General features: G+C 46.0%; 1 protein-coding gene across 1 annotated transcript; it reads left to right on the plus strand.

The window, feature by feature from the left end:
* On the plus strand, nucleotides 1-25,149 carry LOC110517069 (meteorin-like protein). The gene is made up of 4 exons (XM_036941973.1): nucleotides 1-379; nucleotides 9,674-10,086; nucleotides 22,786-22,845; nucleotides 24,163-25,149. The coding sequence occupies exons 1-4, from the start codon at nucleotides 282-284 to the stop codon at nucleotides 24,486-24,488; spliced, it is 897 nt and encodes a 298-aa protein (XP_036797868.1). The 5' UTR covers nucleotides 1-281; the 3' UTR covers nucleotides 24,489-25,149.
* Nucleotides 25,150-25,766: the final 617 nt, after the last annotated feature.

The following is a 25,766-nucleotide window of genomic DNA, read 5'->3' on the forward strand; positions in this document are numbered from 1 at the left end:
GAAGACCTCGGAGAAATTCACTCACTGAACTTCCAGTAGAGGAATGCAAGTAGCCGCTGTCGGTTGTAGGTTACGATACGGTGGATGGTTCTTACTGAAGTAACGCTTTTTTTCACGGTTCTACTGGCTTTTACGGGAAGAAAACAACATTCGAAGACATTTCAACAGGCGACCAGAACCGATGGGGACGTTATGTCGTTGGAGTTACGCGGGTGGATTTGGTTGTTTTAGTTGAGAAGAAGGAACGTGTTGCGCTCGGAGCAACAGCGGTGGGATTAAACATGCTGACACCGATTTTAGCATACTTGTTATCGGTCCTCCTGCTGTGTCGGATAGCGTTCTCTCAATACTCCAGCGATCAGTGTAGTTGGAAGGGCAGGTGAGAGTTCTTCTTTGTAACTTTCATTATTTCATGAACCGCTTGTTCATAATGGTCGAATTGAAAAGGAGCTGTGCAGACGAACTATTTCTAGGCTACCATTTAGATTTGAATGCTTCGATTTGTGGAAATTAAAGTTACAGAATGGTGAATGCGTCAGTGTTTTTTTTTAAATCCAAGGCCGACCGGTGAAGAGATTGTTATAATGTAATAAACTAAATAGAGAATGAGTTATCCATTCTCTCCTGAGAGGTGAATTACACAAATCTTTCCCTCTTACTGAATGATCACCTTGAGTCAGGTCTGTGGAATGCGACTTCTGTCAAGGACTCCAAAGCGCGAAGATTTATCTCTCTTTTTTTATGTTTACAACATGATAATGGTTTTGAGATTATTACTTTAAAACAAAAATCTAATTATATTTTTAAAACATTCATATTCAACTGAAATGTACCCTTTTTTTTCAACCCGAGGCGTTCTAATAACACTTTTAGGATGACGTTTAATGTTGATACAGTTCAATGATCAAATGGAAATGTATACATTGTTTCATGAATAAACACAGTGACGCATCAGTAAAAGTACAGTTTGAGGTGGCTCCTCACAACGTCTATAACAGCCTCCTCCTCCTACCTTGTATACATTTATACATCTCAACTTGAGCACACCACTTTTCCCTTTCGGTTCTTCCTTCCCTTCACTTGTTATAAAATTCGAGTCCCTCTTTTTAGAAGCAACACCATGGCTTAAATAGGGATATAGTAAGAGGCTTTAGTACTTCATTTTTTGGCAACTCATGAAGTTTGACACTTCGTGAATGCCTCTAATATTTAATTTATTTAACCTTTATTTAGACTAGGCAAGTCAGTTCAGAAAAAAAGTCTTACTTACAATGACGACCTACCAAAAGGCAAAATGCCTCCTGCGGGGACGGGGGCTGGGATTAAAATAAAAATCAATTCAATGAAAATATAGGGTAAAACACACATCACGATAAGAGAGACAACACAACAGTACACAAAGAGAGACCTAAGACAACAACACAGCAAGGCAGCAACACATGACATTATGCTCCATGTAGGTATTAAATTACTCCTGGCGGTAGGCCGTCATTGTAAATAAGAATTTGTTCTTAACTGACTTAAATAGTTAAATAAATTAACACAAATAAATGCTGATGTTGTAGAGGTAAAAACATTATTTGTCTTCATAAATAATCTATTACAGACAATCTAGAGGGTTATAAATCATATATTACAGACAATCTAGAGGGTTATAAATCATATATTACAGACAATCTAGTGGGTTATAAATCATATATTACAGACAATCTAGTGGGTTATAAATCATATATTACAGACAATCTAGTGGGTTATACATCATATATTACAGACAATCTAGTGGGTTATACATCATATATTACAGACAATCTAGTGGGTTATACATCATATATTACAGACAATCTAGTGGGTTATACAATCTGGACCCTCTCTTTCTAAAATTATCCGCTGCCATTGTTGCAACCAATATTAATTGCCTGTTCAACGTCTCTTTCATATCGTCTGAGATCCCTAAAGATTGGAAAGCTGCTGCGGTCATCCCCCTCTTCAAAGGGGGTGACACTGTAGACCCAAACTGTCATAGATCTATATCCATCCTGCCCTGCCTTTCTAAAGTCTTCAAAAGCCAAGTTAATAAACAGATCACTGACCATTTCAAATCCCACCGTACCTTCTCCGCTATGCAATCTGATTTCCGAGCTGGTCATGGGTGCACCTCAGCCACGCTCAAGGTCCTAAACGATATCATAACCGCCATCAATAAAGGACAATACTGTGCAACCATATTCATCGACTTGGCCAGGGCTTTCGACTCTGTCAATCACAGCATTCTTATCGGCAGACTCAACAGTCTTGGTTTCTCAAATGACTGCCTTGCCTGGTTCACCAACTATTTCTCAGACACAGTTCAGTATGTTATATCAGAGGGCCTGTTGTCCGGACCTCTGGCAGTCTCTATGTGGGTGCCACAGGGTTCAATTCTCGGGCCGACTCTTTTCTCTGTATGCATCAATGATGTTGCTCTTGCTGCTGGTGATCATCTGATCCACCTCTAGGCAGACGACACCATTCTGTATACTTCTGGCCCTTCTTTGGACACTGTGTTAACAAACCTCCAGACGAGCTTCAATGCCATACCACTCTCCTTCCGTGGCCTCCAACTGCTCTTAAATGCAAGTAAAACTAAATGCATGCTATTCAACCGATCGCTGCCCGCACCTGCCCGCCGGTCTAGCATCACTACTCTGTATGACAACTACAAATATCTAGGTGTCTGGTTAGACTGTAAACTCTCCTTCCAGGCTCACATCAAGCATCTCCAATCCAAAATTAAATCTAGAATCAGCTTCCTATTTCGCAACAAAGCCTCCTTCACTCACGCTGCCAAATATACCCTCGTAAAACTGACTATACTACCGATCCTTGACTTCGGCGATGTCATTTACAAAATAGCCTCCAACACTCTACTCAGCAAATTGGATGCAGTCTATCACAGTGCCATCTGTTTTGTCACTAAAGCCCTATAACCTACCCACCACTGCGACCTGTATGCTCTCGTTGGCTGGCCCTCACTTCATATTCGTCGCCAAACCACAGGTTCCAGGTCATCTATAAGTCTTTGCTAGGTAAATCCCTGCCTTATCTCAGCTCACTGGTCACCATAGCAACACCCAAACGGAGCACGCGCTCCAGCAGGTATATTTCACTGGTCAGCCCCAAAGCCAACATCTACTTTGGCCGCCTTTCCTTCCAGTTCTCTGCTGCCAATGACTGGAACGAATTGCAAAAATCACTGATGCTGGAGACTCATATCTCCCTCACTAACTTAAACATCAGCTGTCAGAGCAGCTTACAGATCATTGCACCTGTACGTAGTCCATCTGTAAATAGCCCATCCAACTACCTCATCCCCATATTGTTATTTATTGTTTTGCTCCTTTGCACCCCAGTATCTCTACCTGCACATTCATCTTCTGCACATCTATCACTCCAGTGTTTAATTGCTAAATTGTAATTATTTTGCCACTATGGCATATTTATTGCCTTACCTCCCTACTCTTACTACATTTGCACACGCTGTACATAGACTTTTCTATTGTGTAATTGACTGTGCATTTGTTTATGTGTAACTCTGTGTTGTTTGTGTCTCACTGCTTTGCTTTATCTTGGCCAGGTCGCAGTTGTAAATGAGAACTTGTTCTCAACTGGCCGACCTGGTGAAATAAATTAATGAAACCTTGTGGGTGAAATTGGGTGAATATATATTAGGTGAATATATATTGGGTGAATATCCAATTGGGTGAAGTGCAGTGGCATGAAGAGAACGTGGTTTCCTCTTCTAAGCCAGCCGAGGAGTAGTCTTAACAAGCAGTTACTTTGAGCCTGTACCAGGGAATCTGTTGCTCATTACCTCTCCTCTCAGGATTACACGCAGACTAGAGACGGTGGAAGAGTTCAACAGAGTTAATTAAAGAGAATGTGTTGAGGAGAGGAGAGGCTGGTCGGGTCATGATGACCAACATGTGCTCTCCTCTGGTCCTCACATCAATGGGCCTTATTCATATTTCACCATCTCGTTTTCATTTTAAATTGGGTCATTCCTACCAAGAACATCAAACCACCAGCCTGTTGCTGTTGGCATGGCACCCATATGGTAATAGAAGTATGCTGCTCGTTTCCTGCCTCATAGCTTGGCTTTGCTTTGAACGACAGATTTGGGCCTAGTCTAGGACTTCAGATTATGAATGATATGAGTGACAGATTTGGGCCTAGTCTAGGACTTCAGATTATGAATGATATGAGCGACAGATTTGGGCCTAGTATAGGACTTCAGATTATGAATGATATGAGTTACAGATTTGGGCCTAGTATAGGACTTCAGATTATGAATGATATGAGTGACAGATTTGGGCCTAGTATAGGACTTCAGATTATGAATGATATGAGTTACAGATTTGGGCCTAGTCTAGGACTTCAGATTATGAATGATATGAGTTACAGATTTGGGCCTAGTATAGGACTTCAGATTATGAATGATATGAGTTACAGATTTGGGCCTAGTCTAGGACTTCAGATTATGAATGATATGAGTTACAGATTTGGGCCTAGTATAGGACTTCAGATTATGAATGATATGAGTTACAGATTTGGGCCTAGTCTAGGACTTCAGATTATGAATGATATGAGCGACAGATTTGGGCCTAGTCTAGGACTTCAGATTATGAATGATATGAGTTACAGATTTGGGCCTAGTATAGGACTTCAGATTATGAATGATATGAGTGACAGATTTGGGCCTAGTCTAGGACTTCAGATTATGAATGATATGAGCGACAGATTTGGGCCTAGTCTAGGACTTCAGATTATGAATGATATGAGCGACAGATTTGGGCCTAGTCTAGGACTTCAGATTATGAATGATATGAGCGACAGATTTGGGCCTAGTATAGGACTTCAGATTATGAATGATATGAGTGACAGATTTGGGCCTAGTATAGGACTTCAGATTATGAATGATATGAGTGACAGATTTGGGCCAAGTCTAGGACTTCAACAATTATGCATTACATTCTGTGTTAGCATCCCAAATGGTTCCATATTCCCTATAGAGAGCCCTGTGGGCCCTGGTCATGTCTAGTGCACTATATAGGGATTAGGGTTATGGGCCCTGGTCATGACTAGTGCACTAAATAGCGAACAGGGTTCCATTTTCGACACTGACTGTCACTGTGTGTATGTATAGTGAGTGGTTTGGTGGTGCTGTGTGTCTGGCGCCAGGGGGTCAGTCCTGTCCAGAGTGCTGCCTGTCTGGCGCCAGGGGGTCAGTCCTGTCCAGAGTGCTGCCTGGACATGTCTCTTCCAGGGTCTTTGTCCCGGCTGCAAGGGGAGGTTTGTCTGATTGACCTGCATTCAGCAGAGGCTCCTGGCAGCCTGGTTACTGTTGCTGCCGTTGGTTGTCTAAATCAGCTCTACTGTGTCCAAAATGGCATCCTATTCTCTATACAGTTTACTACCTTTGACCAGGGCCTATGGCACTATATAGGGAATAGGGTGCAATTTGGGATGTAGCCTGTCCCTCTCCTCTCCCTTCATCCAGTTCTGTCTCTAGACTCCCCTCTCCCCTCTCTCCTCTCCCTTCATCCAGTTCTGTCTCTAGACTCCCCTCTCCCCTCTCTCCTCTCCCTTCATCCAGTTCTGTCTCTAGACTCCCCCTCTCCCCTCTCTCCTCTCTCTTCATCCAGTTCTGTCTCTAGACTCCCCCACCCCTCTCTCCTCTCCCTTCATCCAGTTCTGTCTCTAGACTCCCCCTCCCCCCTCCCCTCTCTCCTCTCCCTTCATCCAGTTCTGTCTCTAGACTCCCCCTCTCCCCTCTCTCCTCTCCCTTCATCCAGTTCTGTCTCTAGACTCCCCCTCCCCCCTCCCCTCTCTCCTCTCCCTTCATCCAGTTCTGTCTCTAGACTCCCCCTCCCCTCTCCCCTCTCTCCTCTCCCTTCATCCAGTTCTGTCTCTAGACTCCCCCTCTCCCCTCTCTCCTCTCTCTTCATCCAGTTCTGTCTCTAGACTCCCCCTCCCCTCTCTCCTCTCCCTTCATCCAGTTCTGTCTCTAGACTCCCCCTCCCCTCTCTCCTCTCCCTTCATCCAGTTCTGTCTCTAGACTCCCCCTCTCCCCTCTCTCCTCTCCCTTCATCCAGTTCTGTCTCTAGACTCCCCCTCCCCTCTCTCCTCTCCCTTCATCCAGTTCTGTCTCTAGACTCCCCCTCCCCTCTCTCCTCTCCCTTCATCCAGTTCTGTCTCTAGACTCCCCCTCCCCTCTCTCCTCTCCCTTCATCCAGTTCTGTCTCTAGACTCCCCCTCTCCTCTCTCCTCTCTCTTCATCCAGTTCTGTCTCTAGACTCCCCCTCTCCCCTCTCTCCTCTCTCCTCTCTCTCCTCTCCCTTCATCCAGTTCTGTCTCTAGACTCCCCCTCTCCCCTCTCTCCTCTCTCCTCTCTCTCCTCTCCCTTCATCCAGTTCTGTCTCTAGACTCCCCCTCTCCTCTCTCCGACCCTGAGGCAGCCTGCCAGGCAGTCAGTCGTGTGTTGCCAGAGCGCTGAGCCCAGAAGGAACAATGTGCCATAAGACGTGTGTGTTGGGGCTGAGGTCAGTTGAGCCATGTCGAGGCAGGGTGGCTCGTGACTGGTCATGCTGCCGGCCGTGTGCAGCGCACGGAGCCGCAGGAGTCTTAACGCTTTGTCTAAGTGTATTAAACCACCACCACCTGGCAACACACACACTTCATCTATTCCCTATATAGTGCACTACTTTAGACCAGAGCCCTATTCCCTACATAGTCCACTACTTTAGACCTGGGACTCTATTCCCTATATAGTCCACTACTTTAGACCAGAGCCCTATTCCCTATATAGTCCACTACTTTAGACCTGGGACTCTATTCCCTATATAGTCCACTACTTTAGACCAGAGCCCTATTCCCTATATAGTCCACTACTTTAGACCTGGGACTCTATTCCCTATATAGTCCACTACTTTAGACCAGAGCCCCTATTCCCTACATAGTCCACTACTTTAGACCAGGGCCTCTATTCCCTACATAGTCCACTACTTTAGACCAGGGCCCCTATTCCCTATATAGTGCACTACGTTAGACCAGAGCCCCTATTCCCTATATAGTCCACTACTTTAGACCAGGCCTCTATTCCCTACATAGTGCACTATGTTAGACCAGAGCCCTATTCCCTACATAGTGCACTACTTTAGACCAGGCCTCTATTCCCTACATAGTGCACTACGTTAGACCAGAGCCCTATTCCCTACATAGTGCACTACGTTAGACCAGAGCCCTATTCCCTACATAGTGCACTACGTTAGACCAGAGCCCTATTCCCTACATAGTGCACTATGTTAGACCAGAGCCCTATTCCCTACATAGTGCACTACTTTAGACCAGGCCTCTATTCCCTACATAGTGCACTACGTTAGACCAGAGCCCTATTCCCTACATAGTGCACTACGTTAGACCAGAGCCCTATTCCCTACATAGTGCACTATGTTAGACCAGAGCACTATTCCCTACATAGTGCACTACTTTAGACCAGGCCTCTATTCCCTACATAGTGCACTACGTTAGACCAGAGCCCTATTCCTTACATAGTGCACTACGTTAGACCAGAGCCCTATTCCCTACATAGTGCACTACGTTAGACCAGAGCCCTATTCCCTACATAGTGCACTACGTTAGACCAGAGCCCTATTCCCTACATAGTGCACTACGTTAGACCAGAGCCCTATTCCTTACATAGTGCACTACGTTAGACCAGAGCCCTATTCCCTACATAGTGCACTACGTTAGACCAGAGCCCTATTCCCTATATAGTCCACTACTTTAGACCAGAGCCCTATTCCCTATATAGTCCACTACTTTAGACCTGGGACTCTATTCCCTATATAGTCCACTACTTTAGACCAGAGCCCTATTCCCTATATAGTCCACTACTTTAGACCTGGGACTCTATTCCCTATATAGTCCACTACTTTAGACCAGAGCCCCTATTCCCTACATAGTCCACTACTTTAGACCAGGGCCCCTATTCCCTACATAGTCCACTACTTTAGACCAGGGCCCCTATTCCCTATATAGTGCACTACGTTAGACCAGAGCCCCTATTCCCTATATAGTCCACTACTTTAGACCAGGCCTCTATTCCCTACATAGTGCACTATGTTAGACCAGAGCCCTATTCCCTACATAGTGCACTACTTTAGACCAGGCCTCTATTCCCTACATAGTGCACTACGTTAGACCAGAGCCCTATTCCCTACATAGTGCACTACGTTAGACCAGAGCCCTATTCCCTACATAGTGCACTACGTTAGACCAGAGCCCTATTCCCTACATAGTGCACTATGTTAGACCAGAGCCCTATTCCCTACATAGTGCACTACTTTAGACCAGGCCTCTATTCCCTACATAGTGCACTACGTTAGACCAGAGCCCTATTCCCTACATAGTGCACTACGTTAGACCAGAGCCCTATTCCCTACATAGTGCACTATGTTAGACCAGAGCACTATTCCCTACATAGTGCACTACTTTAGACCAGGCCTCTATTCCCTACATAGTGCACTACGTTAGACCAGAGCCCTATTCCTTACATAGTGCACTACGTTAGACCAGAGCCCTATTCCCTACATAGTGCACTACGTTAGACCAGAGCCCTATTCCCTACATAGTGCACTACGTTAGACCAGAGCCCTATTCCCTACATAGTGCACTACGTTAGACCAGAGCCCTATTCCCTACATAGTGCACTACGTTAGACCAGAGCCCTATTCCCTACATAGTGCACTACGTTAGACCAGAGCCCTATTCCCTACATAGTGCACTACGTTAGACCAGGCCTCTATTCCCTACATAGTGCACTACGTTAGACCAGAGCCCTATTCCCTACATAGTGCACTACGTTAGACCAGAGCCCTATTCCCTACATAGTGCACTACGTTAGACCAGAGCCCTATTCCCTACATAGTGCACTACGTTAGACCAGAGCCCTATTCCCTACATAGTGCACTACGTTAGACCAGAGCCCTATTCCCTACATAGTGCACTACGTTAGACCAGAGCCCTATTCCCTACATAGTGCACTACGTTAGACCAGAGCCCTATTCCCTACATAGTGCACTACATTAGACCAGAGCCTTATATAGAGAATAGGTTTCCATTTGAAGCACAGAGCTGGTCTGTAGTCTACCTGTTGAGTTTGATCGGAGGCAGGACATGATCACGTGAAGAGCTGCTATTTCCCTGTGAAGCTGCTCAGGATTTCAGGAAAGGTTTTCACCAGAAGAAAGCTGATGTTTTCTGTTCTTTTGCCAAGTTCCAGGCCTATTTAATTTGTTTTGCTCGGCCCTCGGCTGGAGAACGACTGATTATCTCTGATCTATATTCATACAGACCCTGTCAGACTGTCGTACAGGCAGTCACAGACTGTCGTACAGGCAGTCACAGACTGTCGTACAGGCAGTCACAGACTGTTGTACAGGCAGTCACAGACTGTGGTTCATGGTTGGCATCTCTCACATCCCCCCCCCCCTCCCCCCCAAAAAAAAAAAACGTTTTACTTCAGACCAAATATATAATTCTTTCACATGTGTGTTAGGAGTGTGACCATGTCTCTGTGTATGATGTGTTGTTGACCTCCTCTCCTTCCACACTGACCTCCCCCCTTCCCTTCCAGTGGTCTGACCCACGAGGGCCACAGCCGTGATGTGGAGCAGGTCTACCTACGTTGTTCCCAGGGTTCCCTCCACTGGCTCTACCCTACAGGGGCCGTCATCGTCAACCTGCGGCCCAACACCCTGTCCCCGGCAGCTGCCCGTCTCTCCGTCTGCATCAAGCCCTCTAGGGACTCCCACGGGGCCAACATCTACCTGGACCGGGCCGGGAAGCTGCGCCTGCTGCTGAGGGAGCAGGACCAGGCCCAGGGGAAGGTGACCTGCTTCAGCATCCAGGAGGGGTCTCTGTTCATAGAGGCCATACCTCACAGAGACATCAGTAAGAGAATCACTTCGTTCCAGTATGAGCTGGTTACAGAGAGGACCGGGGCTGGAGCTGGAGCCTTGGCTGGGGTGGAGCCACAAGCACTGTCTGGTGAGATACACTCCTATTGTTGTTGTTGCTTTGGTCATTAAAGGGGAAGTTCAGTATGGCTAAAGCACTGTCTGGTGAGATACACTCCTATTGTTGTTGTTGCTTTGGTCATTAAAGGGGAAGTTCAGTATGGCTAAAGCACTGTCTGGTGAGATACACTCCTATTGTTGTTGTTGCTTTGGTCATTAAAGGGGAAGTTCAGTATGGCTAAAGCACTGTCTGGTGAGATACACTCCTATTGTTGTTGTTGCTTTGGTCATTAAAGGGGAAGTTCAGTATGACTAAAGCACTGTCTGGTGAGATACACTCCTACTGTTGTTGTTGCTTTGGTCATTAAAGGGGAAGTTCAGTATGGCTAAAGCACTGTCTGGTGAGATACACTCCTATTGTTGTTGTTGCTTTGGTCATTAAAGGGGAAGTTCAGTATGGCTAAAGCACTGTCTGGTGAGATACACTCCTACTGTTGTTGTTGCTTTGGTCATTAAAGGGGAAGTTCAGTATGGCTAAAGCACTGTCTGGTGAGATACACTCCTATTGTTGTTGTTGCTTTGGTCATTAAAGGGGAAGTTCAGTATGGCTAAAGCACTGTCTGGTGAGATACACTCCTATTGTTGTTGTTGCTTTGGTCATTAAAGGGGAAGTTCAGTATGGCTAAAGCACTGTCTGGTGAGATACACTCCTATTGTTGTTGTTGCTTTGGTCATTAAAGGGGAAGTTCAGTATGGCTAAAGCACTGTCTGGTGAGATACACTCCTATTGTTGTTGTTGCTTTGGTCATTAAAGGGGAAGTTCAGTATGGCTAAAGCAGAGGCGGTACATTATGAAGATGAAACTGCTTCTCCAGTAGAAATTCCCGTTGACAATGTCATGGCGACGATGGCTATCGAAGCTCATGCGTAGAAACACATCATCGGGGTGTAACGGTCATCTCACACTGAACTGGGCCTGTGCAGGCCGTCAAATCCTTGGTATTTTTGTTGGTATTTTATTAGGATCCCCATTAGCTGTTGCAAAAGCAGCAGCTACTCTACCTGGGGTTCAACACAACACAAAACATGACACATAATACAGAACATTAATAGACAAGAACAGAACTACATCAATTCAGAATAATTATAAAATGCACACAGCCGACACATCAATACCAATACACACACAAACTGTCTAGGCACTCCTTTGATATAAAGTTGTTTTTGACCAATGAAAACGTGTCAGTTTCACAACGTTGGAGTAAAATAACATGTTCAACTGTTTAAGACATTGTCTCCAGTCTTGGTTGTGAAAATGAACTTCTCATTGACTTCTGGAACCCCAAACCCTGGTCTGTTTGGTCTGTTTCACAAGTCTTGCGATGTTTCTCCTCTGGGTGTAGAAACTCTTTGGCTAAAGTTAACTGACATTTGTAGTGGCTGACGACAGACAACTGAACCATGGATGATAGTTTCTCCTGGTCCACAGACTACTTTCAGACTGAGGTACCAGCTAGCATTAAGGTCTAAAATCCTGAACTTCCCGTTTAATGCTAAAGTTGATGACAGTGGATCACAGACTCTCCTGGTTGGCCCAGACAGTGGATCACAGACTCTCCCGGTTGGCCCAGACAGTGGATCACAGACTCTCCTGGTTGGCCCAGAGACTACATTCATGGAAAGGAACCATCTAACTAATGTTGTCATTTTGGTGACCTATCCCTTTTAAGTTTTTTAAAATCAATGACATTAGGCGTGCACCATATCCTGGCGGACTGCACTAACATCGAACAGTCCCCGCGATATGCAACTGTTCAGGGAAGTCAGGAACCAATACACACAGTCAGTCAGGAAAGCTAAAGCCAACTTCTTCAGGCAGAAGTTTGCATCCTGTAGCTCCAACTCCAAAAAGTTCTGGGACACTGTGAAGTCCATGGAGAACAAGAGCACCTCCTCCCAGCTGCCCACTGCACTGAGGCTAGGTAACACGGTCACCACCGATAAATCCATGATTATCGAAAACTTCAACAAGCATTTCTCAACGGCTGGCCATGCCTTCCGCCTGGCTACTCCAACCTCGTCCAACAGCTCCCCCCCCCCCCGCAGCTACTCGCCCAAGCCTCTCCAGGTTCTCCTTTACCCAAATCCAGATAGCAGATGTTCTGAAAGAGCTGCAAAACCTGGACCCGTACAAATCAGCTGGGCTTGACAATCTGGACCCTCTATTCCTGAAACTATCCGCCGCCATTGTCGCAACCCCTATTACCAGCCTGTTCAACCTCTCTTTCATATCGTCTGAGATCCCCAAGGATTGGAAAGCTGCCGCAGTCATCCCCCTCTTCAAAGGGGGCGACACCCTGGACCCAAACTGTTACAGACCAATATCCATCCTGCCCTGCCTATCTAAGGTCTTCGAAAGCCAAGTCAACAAACAGATCACTGACCATCTTGAATCCCACCGTACCTTCTCCGCTGTGCAATCTGGTTTCCGAGCTGGTCACGGGTGTACCTCAGCCACGCTCAAGGTGCTAAACGATATCATAACCGCCATCGATAAAAGACAGTACTGTGCAGCCGTCTTCATAGACCTTGCCAAGGCTTTCGACTCTGTCAATCACCGTATTCTTATTGGCAGACTCAGTAGCCTCGGTTTTTCGGATGACTGCCTTGCCTGGTTCACCAATTACTTTGCAGACAGAGTTCAGTGTGTCAAATCGGAGGGCATGCTGTCCGGTCCTCTGGCAGTCTCTATGGGGGTGCCACAGGGTTCAATTCTCGGGCCGACTCTTTTCTCTGTATATATCAATGATGTTTCTCATGCTGTGGGCGATTCCCTGATCCACCTCTACGCAGACGACACCATTCTATATACTTCCGGCCCGTCCTTGGACACTGTGCTATCTAACCTCCAAACGAGCTTCAATGCCATACAGCACTCCTTCCGTGGCCTCCAACTGCTCTTAAACGCTAGTAAAACCAAATGCATGCTTTTCAACCGTTCGCTGCCTGCACCCGCACGCCTGACCAGCATCACCACCCTGGATGGTTCCGACCTTGAATATGTGGACATCTATAAGTACCTAGGTGTCTGGCTAGACTCTAAACTCTCCTTCCAGACCCATATCAAACATCTCCAATCGAAAATCAAATCAAGAGTCGGCTTTCTATTCCGCAACAAAGCCTCCTTCACTCACGCCGCCAAACTTACCCTAGTAAAACTGACTATCCTACCGATCCTCGACTTCGGCGATGTCATCTACAAAATTGCTTCCAACACTCTACTCAGCAAACTGGATGCAGTTTATCACAGTGCCATCCGTTTTGTCACTAAAGCACCTTATACCACCCACCACTGCGACTTGTATGCTCTAATCGGCTGGCCCTCGCTACATATTCGTCGCCAGACCCACTGGCTCCAGCTCATCTACAAGTCCATGCTAGGTAAAGCTCCGCCTTATCTCAGTTCACTGGTTACGATGGCAACACCCATCCGTAGCACGCGCTCCAGCAGGTGTATCTCACTGATCATCCCTAAAGCCAACACCTCATTTGGCCGCCTTTCGTTCCAGTTCTCTGCTGCCTGTGATTGGAACGAATTGCAAAAATCACTGAAGTTGGAGACTTTTATCTCCCTCACCAACTTCAAACATCTGCTATCTGAGCAGCTAACCGATCGCTGCAGCTGTACATAGTCTATTGGTAAATAGCCCACCCATTTTCACCTACCTCATCCCCATACTGTTTTTACTTATTTCTTTTTCTGCTCTTTTGCACGCCAATATCTCTACCTTTACATAACCATCTGATCATTTATCACTCCAGTGTTAATCTGCATAATTGTAATTATTTGCCTACCTTCTCATGCCTTTTGCACACAATGTATATATAGACTCCCCTTTTTTCTACTGTGTTATTGACTTGTTAATTGTTTACTCCATGTGTAACTCTGTGTTGTCTGTTCACACCGCTATGCCTTATCTTGGCCAGGTCGCAGTTGCAAATGAGAACTTGTTCTCAACTAGCCTACCTGGTTAAATAAAGGTGAAATAAAAATAAAAAATAAAAATAAAATCCTGACTATTCAGACGCGGGTAGGTCAGAGAGAGTCAACTGGCCATTCAGCTGACAGTTTGTTAATTGACTGACTAGGAAGTGGTTTTGTTTGTCTTAGTGTCTGTAGTCACGATGTAGTTCTGTACTGAATGCAGCCATCTGCTGGAGAAAACATCTCCGTTTGTCTTAGTGTCTGTAGTCACAACGTAGTTCTGTACTGAATGCAGCCATCTGCTGGAGAAAACATCTCCGTTTGTCTTAGTGTCTGTGGCCAGATGTAGTTCTGTACTGAATGCAGCCATCTGCTGGAGAAAACATCTCCGTTTGTCTTAGTGTCTGTAGTCACGATGTAGTTCTGTACTGAATGCAGCCATCTGCTGGAGAAAACATCTCCGTTTGTCTTAGTGTCTGTAGTCACGATGTAGTTCTGTACTGAATGCAGCCATCTGCTGGAGAAAACATCTCCGTTTGTCTTAGTGTCTGTAGTCACGATGTAGTTCTGTACTGAATGCAGCCCTCTGCTGGAGAAAACATCTCCGTTTGTCTTAGTGTCTGTAGTCACGACGTAGTTCTGTACTGAATGCAGCCATCTGCTGGAGAAAACATCTCCGTTTGTCTTAGTGTCTGTAGTCACGATGTAGTTCTGTACTGAATGCTGCCATCTGCTGGAGAAAACATCTCCGTTTGTCTTAGTGTCTGTAGTCACGATGTAGTTCTGTACTGAATGCAGCCATCTGCTGGAGAAAACATCTCCGTTTGTCTTAGTGTCTGTAGTCAGGATGTAGTTCTGTACTGAATGCAACCATCTGCTGGAAAAAACATCTCCGTTTGTCTTAGTGTCTGTAGTCAGGATGTAGTTCTGTACTGAATGCAACCATCTGCTGGAGAAAACATCTCCGTTTGTCTTAGTGTCTGTAGTCACGATGTAGTTCTGTACTGAATGCAGCCATCTGCTGGAGAAAACATCTCCGTTTGTCTTAGTGTCTGTAGTCACGATGTAGTTCTGTACTGAATGCAACCATCTGCTGGAGAAAACATATCCGTTTGTCTTAGTGTCTGTAGTCAGGATGTAGTTCTGTACTGAATGCAGCCATCTGCTGGAGAAAACATCTCTGTTTGTCTTAGTCTGTAGTCACGATGTAGTTCTGTACTGAATGCAGCCATCTGCTGGAGAAAACATCTCCGTTTGTCTTAGTCTGTAGTCAGGATGTAGTTCTGTACTGAATGCAGCCATCTGCTGGAGAAAACATCTCCGTTTGTCTTAGTGTCTGTAGTCACGATGTAGTTCTGTACTGAATGCAACCATCTGCTGGAGAAAACATCTCCGTTTGTCTTAGTGTCTGTAGTCACGATGTAGTTCTGTACTGAATGCAGCCATCTGCTGGAGAAAACATCTCCGTTTGTCTTAGTGTCTGTAGTCACGATGTAGTTCTGTACTGAATGCAGCCATCTGCTGGAGAAAACATCTCCGTTTTGTAGATCTGTATTTACAAGATAAACTATTTTTGATATTCGATCTTGGGTTTATTTGTCTTTCCACTGAAGTCTGAGTCTCAGTGTTGTGTTTTGTAATATTACGTTACGCTGACAATTCTATGTTGACATTTGGCAGTTCCCTTCCCACAAGTTAGTGTTACGAAGCCGGTGTATCGTGGGACTGTGAGTTGACTTGGGGGCAGGGTTTCATAGCGAACCACTGCCTTCCCTTACAGTACCCTGGTCTGTCTGTACAGAGGGCTACAGCCAAACGGAGAGGGCCTCTCTGTCAAAACAGAGGCGTGTTTTCATCATGCTGTGTACCTGCCAACCCTGCATGACTCCTGGATGGGAGGAGGTCCAGACCAGAGAGACTGGTCGTTTCTTCCACACTGAGGAGTCATATGACTTCTATCTTCCTCACATCTGTTTCTACTGCTTTCTGGGCTCACATGTTCATATCCTGCATGGTCAGCTGGCACAATGGGCAGATAGAGACTGATAAACAGTCAGGACCTAATGTAGGGGATCTAACACAGTGGTCTAATGGTTGTAGATAGTGTAGTTGGCTCAGGTTGGTCTTAATGTCGGGGATCTAACATAGTGGTCTAATGGTTGTAGATAGTGTAGTTGGTCTTAATGTAGGGGATCTAACATAGTGGTCTAATGGTTGTAGATAGTGTAGTTGGTCTTAATGTAGGGGATCTAACACAGTGGTCTAATGGTTGTAGGTAGTGTAGTTGGCTCAGGTTGGTCTTAATGTAGAGGATCTAACACAGTGGTCTAATGGTTGTAGATAGTGTAGTTGGTCTTAATGTCGGGGATCTAACACAGTGGTCTAATGGTTGTAGATAGTGTAGTTGGTCTTAATGTAGGGGATCTAACACAGTGGTCTAATGGTTGTAGATAGTGTAGTTGGCTCAGGTTGGTCTTAATGTCGTGCTGCTGGGTCCAGGTTCTAATATAGTAGTCTAATGCTCAGGGTTGTTATGACCGGCTTGGTTTCCTGCGCTTTGTACTTCTGTGGTATGAGCTTGTGGTGTAATGTGGCGACAGGTCCCTAGCCCAGGGGGAGAGGGAGGGAGGGAGGGGGGGGCGGAGTCTTGTCGTCGACTCGGCAGCAGGGTCTAGAGGGCTTGGTGATCTGATTGCACTTGTTTGGCTCTGTTTTCTCTCTCTCTCTCTCTCTCTCTCTTTTTCTCACTCTCTATCTCTCCCTCTCTCTCTTCTCTCTCTCTCTTTGTCTCTCGCTCTTTCTCTCTCTTCTCTCTCTCTCTCTGTCTGTGTGCCTCTCTCTCTCTCCCTCTCTCTCTCTCTCTCTCTCTCCCTCTCTCTCGCTCTCTGTCTCTCTCTCTCCCTCTCTCTCTGTCTCTCTATCTCTGTCTCTCTCGCTCTCGCTCTGTCTGTCTGCCTCTCTCTATCTCTGTCTCTCTTTCTGTCTCTGTCTCTCTCTCTCTCTGTCTCTCTCTCTGTCTCTCTCTCTGTCTCTCTTTCTCTCTCCCTCTCTCTCGCTCTCTGTTTCTCTCTCCCTCTCTCTCTGTCTCTCTCTGTCTGCCTCTCTCTATCTCTGTCTCTGTCTCTTTCTATCTCTCTCTGTCTCTCTGTCTCTCTCTGTCTCTCTCTCTCTCTCTCTCTCTCTGTCTCTCTCTCTGTCTCTCTCTGTCCCTCTCTCTCTTCCTCTTCCTCTCCCTGTCTGTTTTTCTCCACTTCTTTCCAGTTGTCTCTGTCAGACCTGTTCTGCTGGGATTGAGTTGCTGTCTCCATCTCTCTGGAATGTTTCTCACACCAGATGTTGAGAGAAGGAACTTTATTCCTCACACTTTCTCCCCTTTCTCTGCGTCCTCTCTCTCTATATATCTTTCCTACATCTATATTTCTCCTTTTCTCTGCCTCCTCTCTCTCTATATATCCTTCCTACATCTATATGTCTCCTTTTCTCTGTCTCCTCTCTCTCTATATATCTTTCCTACATCTATATTTCTCCCTTTTCTCTGCCTCCTCTCTCTCTATATATCTTTTCTACATCTATATTTCTCCCACTGTCTCCTCTCTCTCTATATATCTTTTCTACATCTATATTTCTCCCACTGTCTCCTCTCTCTCTATATATCTTTCCTACATCTATATTTCTCCCTTTTCTCTACCTCCTCTCTCTCTATATATCTTTCCTACATCTATATTTATCCCTTTTCTCTGTCTCCTCTCTCTCTATATATCTTTCCTACATCTATATTTCTCCCTTTTCTCTGTCTCCTCTCTCTCTATATATCTTTTCTACATCTATATTTCTCCCACTGTCTCCTCTCTCTCTATATATCTTTTCTACATCTATATTTCTCCCACTGTCTCCTCTCTCTCTATATATCTTTCCTACATCTATATTTCTCATTTTCTCTACCTCCTCTCTCTCTATATATCTTTCCTACATCTATATTTCTCCTTTCTCTACCTCCTCTCTCTCTATATATCTTTCCTACATCTATATTTCTCTCTTTTCTCTGTCTCCTCTCTCTCTATATATCTTTCCTACATCTATATTTCTCCCTTTTCTCTGCCTCCTCTCTCTCTATATATCTTTCCTACATCTATATTTCTCCTTTTCTCTGTCTCCTCTCTCTCTATATATCTTTCCTACATCTATATTTCTCCTTTTCTCTGCGTCCTCTCTCTATATATCTTTCCTACATCTATATTTCTCCTTTTCTCTGCGTCCTCTCTCTCTATATATCTTTCCTACATCTATATTTCTCTCTTTTCTCTGTCTCCTCTCTCTCTATATATCTTTCCTACATCTATATTTCTCTCTTTTCTCTGCCTCCTCTCTCTATATATATCTTTCCTACATCTATATTTCTCACACTGTCTCCTCTTGTCTTTCATTCCTCTTCCCTTCATCTATGCGTCCTGTCTCCCCTCTCTTCCACGTTCTTCTGTAGTGGTTGTGATCAGAGAAGGGTGGTATTGCTGAGCTGCCCTCCATTAGAGGAGAATGCATCTGGGACCAGATGGTGTAGCTGGGGACACCATCTCCCCCTCTCCTTCCCTCCAGCGCTCTTCCCATCCCCTCTCTGTGAAGTGGCTGTGATGGGAGCAGTACAGCGTGTGTTTGGCTGGGTAGAGAAAGCTGACTCCCACTCAGATCATGCCAGGCCATTCCTGTGGCAACGTTTCATGTCTGACATCTGAGCCCCGACCAGAGAAAGAGAGAGAAGGAGACCAGAGAGAGAGAGAGAAGGAGACCAGCGAGAGAGAGAAGGAGACCAGAGAGAGAGAGAAGAACACCAGAGAGCAAGAGAAGGATACCAGAGAGAGAGAGGAGACCAGAGAGAGAGAGGAGACCAGAGAGAGAGAGAGAGGAGACCAGAAAGAGAGAGAAGGATACCAGAGAGAGAGAGAAGGAGACCAGCGAGAGAGGAGGAGACCAGAGAGAGAGAGAAGGAGACCAGAAAGAGAGAGAGAAGGAGACCAGAAAGAGAGAGAGGAGACCAGAGAGAGAGAGAATGAGACCAGAGAGAGAGAGAATGAGACCAGAGAGAGAGAGAAGGAGACCAGAGAGAGAGAGAAGGAGACCAGAGAGAGAGAAGGAGACCAGAGAGAGAGAGGAGGAGACCAGAGAGAGAGAGAGGAGACCAGAGAGAGAGAGGAGGAGACCAGAGAGAGAGAGAGGAGACCAGAGAGAGAGAGGGAGAGGAGACCAGAGAGAGAGAGAAGGAGACCAGAGAGCGAGAGAAGGATACCAGAGAGAGAGAGGAGACCAGAGAGAGAGAGAAGGAGACCGAGAGAGAGAGAAGGAGACCAGAGAGCAAGAGAAGGATACCAGAGAGAGAGAGGAGACCAGAGAGAGAGAGAGAGGAGACCAGAGAGAGGAGGAGACCAGAGAGAGAGAGGGGAGACCAGAGAGAGAGAGAGGAGACCAGAAAGAAAGAGAAGGAGACCAGAGTGAGAGAGAAGGAGACCAGCGAGAGAGGAGGAGACCAGAGAGAGAGGAGGAGACCAGAGAGAGAGAGAGAAGGAGACCAGAAAGAGAGAGAGAAGGAGACCAGAAAGAGAGAGAGAGGATACCAGAGAGCGAGAGAAGGATACCAGAGAGAGAGAGAAGGAGACCAGCGAGAGAGGAGGAGACCAGCGAGAGAGAGAGAAGGAGACCAGAAAGAGAGAGAGAGGATACCAGAGAGTGAGAGAAGGATACCAGAGAGAGAGTGGAGGAGACCAGCAAGAGAGAAAGGAGGAGACCAGAGAGAGAGAGAGGAGGAGACCAGAGAGAGAGGAGGAGACCAGAGAGAGAAGGAGACCAGAAAGAGAGAGAGAAGGAGACCAGAAAGAGAGAGAGAGGATACCAGAGAGTGAGAGAAGGATACCAGAGAGAGAGAAAGGAGGAGACCAGAGAGAGAGAAAGGAGGAGACCAGAGAGAGAGAGAAGGAGACCAGGGAGAGAGAGAAGGAGACCAGAGAGAGAGAGAGAAGGAGATCAGAAAGAGAGAGAGGAGACCAGAGAGAGAGAGAGGAGACCAGAGAGAGAGAGAGAATGAGACCAGAGAGAGAGAGAGAAGGAGACCAGAGAGAGAGAGGAGACCAGAGAGAGAGAGAAGGAGACCAGAAAGAGAGAGAGGAGACCAGAGAGAGAGAGAGAATGAGACCAGAGAGAGAGAGAGAAGGAGACCAGAGAGAGAGAGGAGACCAGAGAGAGAGAGAAGGAGACCAGAGAGAGAGAAGGAGACCAGAGAGAGAGAGAAGGAGACCAGAGAGAGAGAGAGAGAAGGAGACCAGAAAGAGAGAGAGGAGACCAGAGAGAGAGAGAGAAGGAGACCAGAGAGAGAGAGAAGGAGACCAGAGAGAGAGAGAAGGAGACCAGAGAGAGAGAGAAGGATACCAGAGAGCAAGAGAGAGAGAGAGAGAGAGAGAGAGAGAGAGAACCTAGCTGCAACAACTGGAGCTGCCTTGCAAATGGCACCCTATCCCCTAAGTGCCTGGTCAAAAGTAGTGCAGTATAAAGGGAATAGGAGGCATTTGGGACACATCCCAGGGTCAGGGTTTGGAGCCTGTGGTGCACCGTATCCCAGAGGTTCTCTGGTGCTATGGTGGCAGCCTCAGTCCTCTCATTAAAGGCCCTGCTCCCTACTCGTTGCTCTGGGAACGAGGGGGGTGAGGTCGGTCATTCGTTCGGTCGGCTACTCTGATGTCATCCTCCTCTCCAGCTGTTCCTAAGCCCCTGAGCCTGTGGCTGGGTAACCTCTGACCCCTTCTCAACGCCTCTTCAACCCCCCACCCTCACCCTCCCCTCACCCCCTCCTCAGTGACCTCACCAGGTTGAGCAAGGCAAACCTGTCTAAAAAAGGATCTCCCTGTCTGGAAACATGCCTACGGGTCATGGTCTCGCCTGTAAGTGGTTTGTGAACAGGTCAGAGGTGGCAGGGCAGGGCAGGGCTGTAGAGATGGGGCTCTCGTCTCAGTAACACCAAGGTCTACTTTATATAGGGCTTGTCTTTAAAGACTGCTAATCATTAGTTTATATCCAGTATGTAAATGGTTGTATAAAGAGTTACCATGGTTATATCTGAATGGTTCTGGTGCTGTGGTCTGTCTATCTGTCATACTGAACTATGCTGGTCCAAGCTCCTGGTTATCTCATTGGCTTGGCTGCTCTCTCCATGGTTAGAATGTGTTCTTGATGTTATTTACCTGGACTGTTTGAATAGAGAGTTGTTCTCGGCCCTGTGAGAGAGACGAAGTGTTCAGTCCACCTGGGCTAACAGACAGAATACACAGTCAGCCAGCCAGCCAGTCAGCCAGTCAGCCGGCCGGCCAGTCAGCCAGCCAGCCAGTCAGCCAGTCAGCCGGCCGGCCAGTCAGCCAGCCAGCCAGTCAGCCAGTCAGCCGGCCGGCCAGTCAGCCAGCCAGTCAGCCGGCCGGCCAGCCAGCCAGTCAGCCAGCCAGCCAGTTAGCCAGTCAGCCAGCCAGCCAGTTAGACAGTCAGCCAGCCAGCCAGCCAGTTAGCCAGTCAGCCAGCCAGCCAGACCAGGTCAGCTTAGCCTTGTCTTTCCATCCTGGGCATCTGGTTGTCATTGGTTTTGGAGTGTCAGGCAGGGTGTGTTGGGGGTGGTTTCTGTATCCTGTGAGAGGTGCCTCCTGGGGCAGCCACCTCCCCCTCACACCTATCCTCCCCATCCTCCCCCTCACACCCCATCCTCCCCCACACCTCCTCATCCTCCCCCTCACCTCCTCATCCTCCCCCTCACCTCCTCATCCTCCCCCTCACCTCCTCACCCTCGCCCTCACCTCCTCATCCTCCCTCTCACACCCTGTCCTTCCCCTCACCTCCTCATCCTCCCCCTCACCTCCTCATCCTCCCCCTCACCTCCTCACCCTCCCCCTCACCTCCTCATCCTCCCCCTACCCCACACATCCCCTCTCAGTACCAGGCCTGTTTAATGAGTAGCCCCTGTCCTGTACCTCAGGCTGTGTGTTAAAAGAAACCCCACTCACACAGCGATGGACTTCTTAATCTCTTCCTTACAGAGAGCCAACAAGTCCACTCAGAACTGATGACTACAGGGAGAGAGAGAGAGAGAGAGAGAGAGAGAGAGAGAGAGAGAGAGAGAGAGAGAGAGAGAGAGAGAGAGAGAGAGAGAGAGAGAGAGAGAGAGAGAGAGAGAGAGAGAAAGAGAGAAAGAGAGAAAGAGAAGAGAAGAGAAGAGAAGAGAAGAGAAGAGAAGAGAAGAGAAGAGAAGAGAAGAGAAGAGGAGAGGAGAGGAGAGGAGAGGAGAGGAGAGAAGAGAAGAGAAGAGAATAGAGGAGAGAGGCGAGAAAGAGAGAGAAGACAGACAGACAGAACCAGGTCCTCTCTGTTTGGTGTAAAGTCATAGTCCATGACAGGAGACTCCCATCCTACTGCCTCCCTGTTGGCATGCCTGTTCTGCCTGGGCTGCTGGGTAAATAAGCAACCATCTGGGAGAGCTGAAATTAATTACAGCACGTGCCTCCCTACGGGCCACAGCCCACTTCCTGTGCGTGTGCGGCACGTGTCTTCATTGACCTGCTGTGTGACTGTTTTTTTAAGTAGTTGAAAGTTAAGTGCTAGAGTTGATGGCTAGTTTTTGATAGGGTTGTATGACATTAAATAAGGAAGGCCTCACTTTGATCCCTGGTAGAACTGTCTGTCTTTTGTCCTGCAGCTCATCTCTTCTTCTCTCTCTCTCCACAGCTCCCTGTCAGCCCTGCAGTGATGCTGAGGTGCTGTTAGCAGTCTGCACCAGCGACTTTGGTAAGAACTATTTACAAACCCTTTATATGCATCCTTTTATGTCTACTTATTAAAGGTACAGTAGGTTCAAATTACTCTGCCATGTCCTTGTGGCTTACTGCTTATTACACTTGCTTTCAACGAGAACGACAGATCTATAACTCATATTTCTATGTGCATTTGGTTGGGTCGCACACAAAGTTACAAACTGGATCTTTAAAGGTGAAATGTTACTCTTGTGGTTATGGCACAGTTTGTATTGTACTCTAGTAGTTGCTATACTTTATACTGTATCTTTATACTGTACTGTAGTATTTGTTATACTGTATCAGTATACTGTACTGTAGTATTTGTTATACTGTAACAGTACACTGTACTGTAGTATTTATTATACTGTATCAGTATACTGTACTGTAGTATTTGCTATACTTTATACTGTATCAGTACACTGTACTGTAGTATTTGTTATACTGTATCAGTACACTGTACTGTAGTATTTATTATACTGTAACAGTACACTGTACTGTAGTATTTATTATACTGTATCAGTATACTGTACTGTAGTATTTGCTATACTTTATACTGTATCAGTATACTGTACTGTAGTATTTATTATACTGTATCAGTATACTGTACTGTAGTATTTGCTATACTTTATACTGTATCAGTACACTGTACTGTAGTATTTATTATACTGTATCAGTATACTGTACTGTAGTATTTATTATACTGTATCAGTACACTGTACTGTAGTATTTGTTATACTGTAACAGTACACTGTACTGTAGTATTTGTTATACTGTAACAGTACACTGTACTGTAGTATTTATTATACTGTATCAGTACACTGTACTGTAGTATTTATTATACTGTATCAGTATACTGTACTGTAGTATTTGTTATACTGTAACAGTACACTGTACTGTAGTATTTATTATACTGTAACAGTACACTGTACTGTAGTATTTATTATACTGTATCAGTATACTGTACTGTAGTATTTGTTATACTGTACTGTAGTATTTGCTATACTTTATACTGTATCTTTATACTGTACTGTAGTATTTGATATACTGTAACAGTACACTGTACTGTAGTATTTGCTATACTGTACTGTAGTATTTGTTATACTGTATCAGTATACTGTACTGTAGTATTTGCTATACTTTATACTGTATCAGTATACTGTACTGTAGTATTTGTTATACTGTATCAGTATACTGTACTGTAGTATTTGTTATACTGTACCAGTACACTGTACTATTTGTTATACTGTATCAGTACACTGTACTGTAGTACTGTAACATATATTAACATCTCCTCTCCTCCTCTCTGCAGTGGGGAGGGGCACCATCCAGGGGGTGGAGCAGGAGGCGGAGCAGTTGTCGGTCACCGTGGCGATAAGCCGCCTGTACAGACAGAAGACTCAGGTGTTTGTGTCAGGGGGGGTGAGAGTGAGGAGGTGGACAGGCAGGGTGAGGATGCCCAGGCAGTGTGGGGTGAGGCCCGGCCCGGGGAAGGGGGATGGAGACTTCCTGTTCACGGGGAGCGTAAGGTTCGGGGAGGCCTGGATGGGCTGTGCCCCGAGATACAAGGACTTCCTCAGACTGTACCAGGAGGCAGAGCAGAGTGGGACTAACCCCTGTCATGTGGACACAGACTGAGTGTCAGGGAGCTACCTGGCCACACCCACAACAACAGGCCTCTTCCTGAATGGACAGCAGACCCGGGTCTGAGCCGAATGTGGACACTAACTGAGAGGGGTGCAGACAGACAGACAAATGGACAGACAGACTGGCCCAGACACACAGACACCTTCTGATCCTACTGTCGTCCTGCTCTGGAGCTCCTGAATGTTGCCAAGCAGCATTGCGACTGTTGGACTCATTTCTCAAAGCCAACGTTGTTGTTGTTGTTGTTGTGGAATGTTCTAAACCTGTTCCGAAATGTTCTAAGACTGTTCTAGAATGTTCCAAAACTGTTCCATTGGAATGTTCTCAGACTTCATTCTCTGAGACGTACATCAACAGTCAGACGATGTGAGGTTTCTAATGTAACAGACCCTCTCTGGACCTGATGTGTAGAAGATGTGAACCAGGAACATTTCTGAAACGGAGGATCCAACTGCTTTGTGAAAAGCTTCATGTACAGTTTTGAAGATGTTTCTTATGAAAGAAATGTATACATTAAAAGCCTGATTTTTAATTTGTGATTAATTTTGTTTTTATGACAATGTAGAAGTGCATTTTACAGTCTTTATTATGTCCTCAGGCTGTTGAATTATAAACCCCCTTTTTGTGTGATTAAAAGTTGTATTCCTTGGAACACCTCCTCTGTGTGTGTGTGTGTGTGTGTGTGTGTGTGTGTGTGTGTGTGTGTGTGTGTGTGTGTGTGTGTGTGTGTGTGTGTGTGTGTGTGTGTGTGTTTGTGTGTGTGTGTGTGTGTGTGTGTGTGTGTGTGTGTGTGTGTGTATAAAGTGAAGATATATATTTACACAAACCAAATCACCAAGGACAAAACCAACCTAGAACGCCCACAGACAGACTTCATTGTTCATGGTCATTTCCTATTGAAGACTTTCATTGTTCCTGTTATGAGTGTTTAGTCTCCTCACCTTGCAGGGCGGGGCAGAGTCACATGTCTATGGATTCAATCTGTTTCGCTGAAGTTCAGCGTTACAGTGTGATTTAAAACTGTTCCCGAGTTAGTGGAGACTGCATTCACGGTAAGCGCTGCTTATGTCAGCTCAGTAGGGACTGAACTTTAACCTCTAAACGTCTAAGCCTTTGGGGGGGTAGGATCCTTTACCTATTTGATATTCAATTGTAAGACCACTGTATCGTATCAAAAAATAATACTGCATTTTTTATTGACAAAATATTTACATTTGGCCTTTACTACTATAGGCCATAGAAACATATTGAATAACACATTCATACATG

This window comes from Oncorhynchus mykiss, chromosome 13, assembly GCF_013265735.2.
Source record: "Oncorhynchus mykiss isolate Arlee chromosome 13, USDA_OmykA_1.1, whole genome shotgun sequence".
Taxonomy (NCBI): domain Eukaryota; kingdom Metazoa; phylum Chordata; class Actinopteri; order Salmoniformes; family Salmonidae; genus Oncorhynchus; species Oncorhynchus mykiss.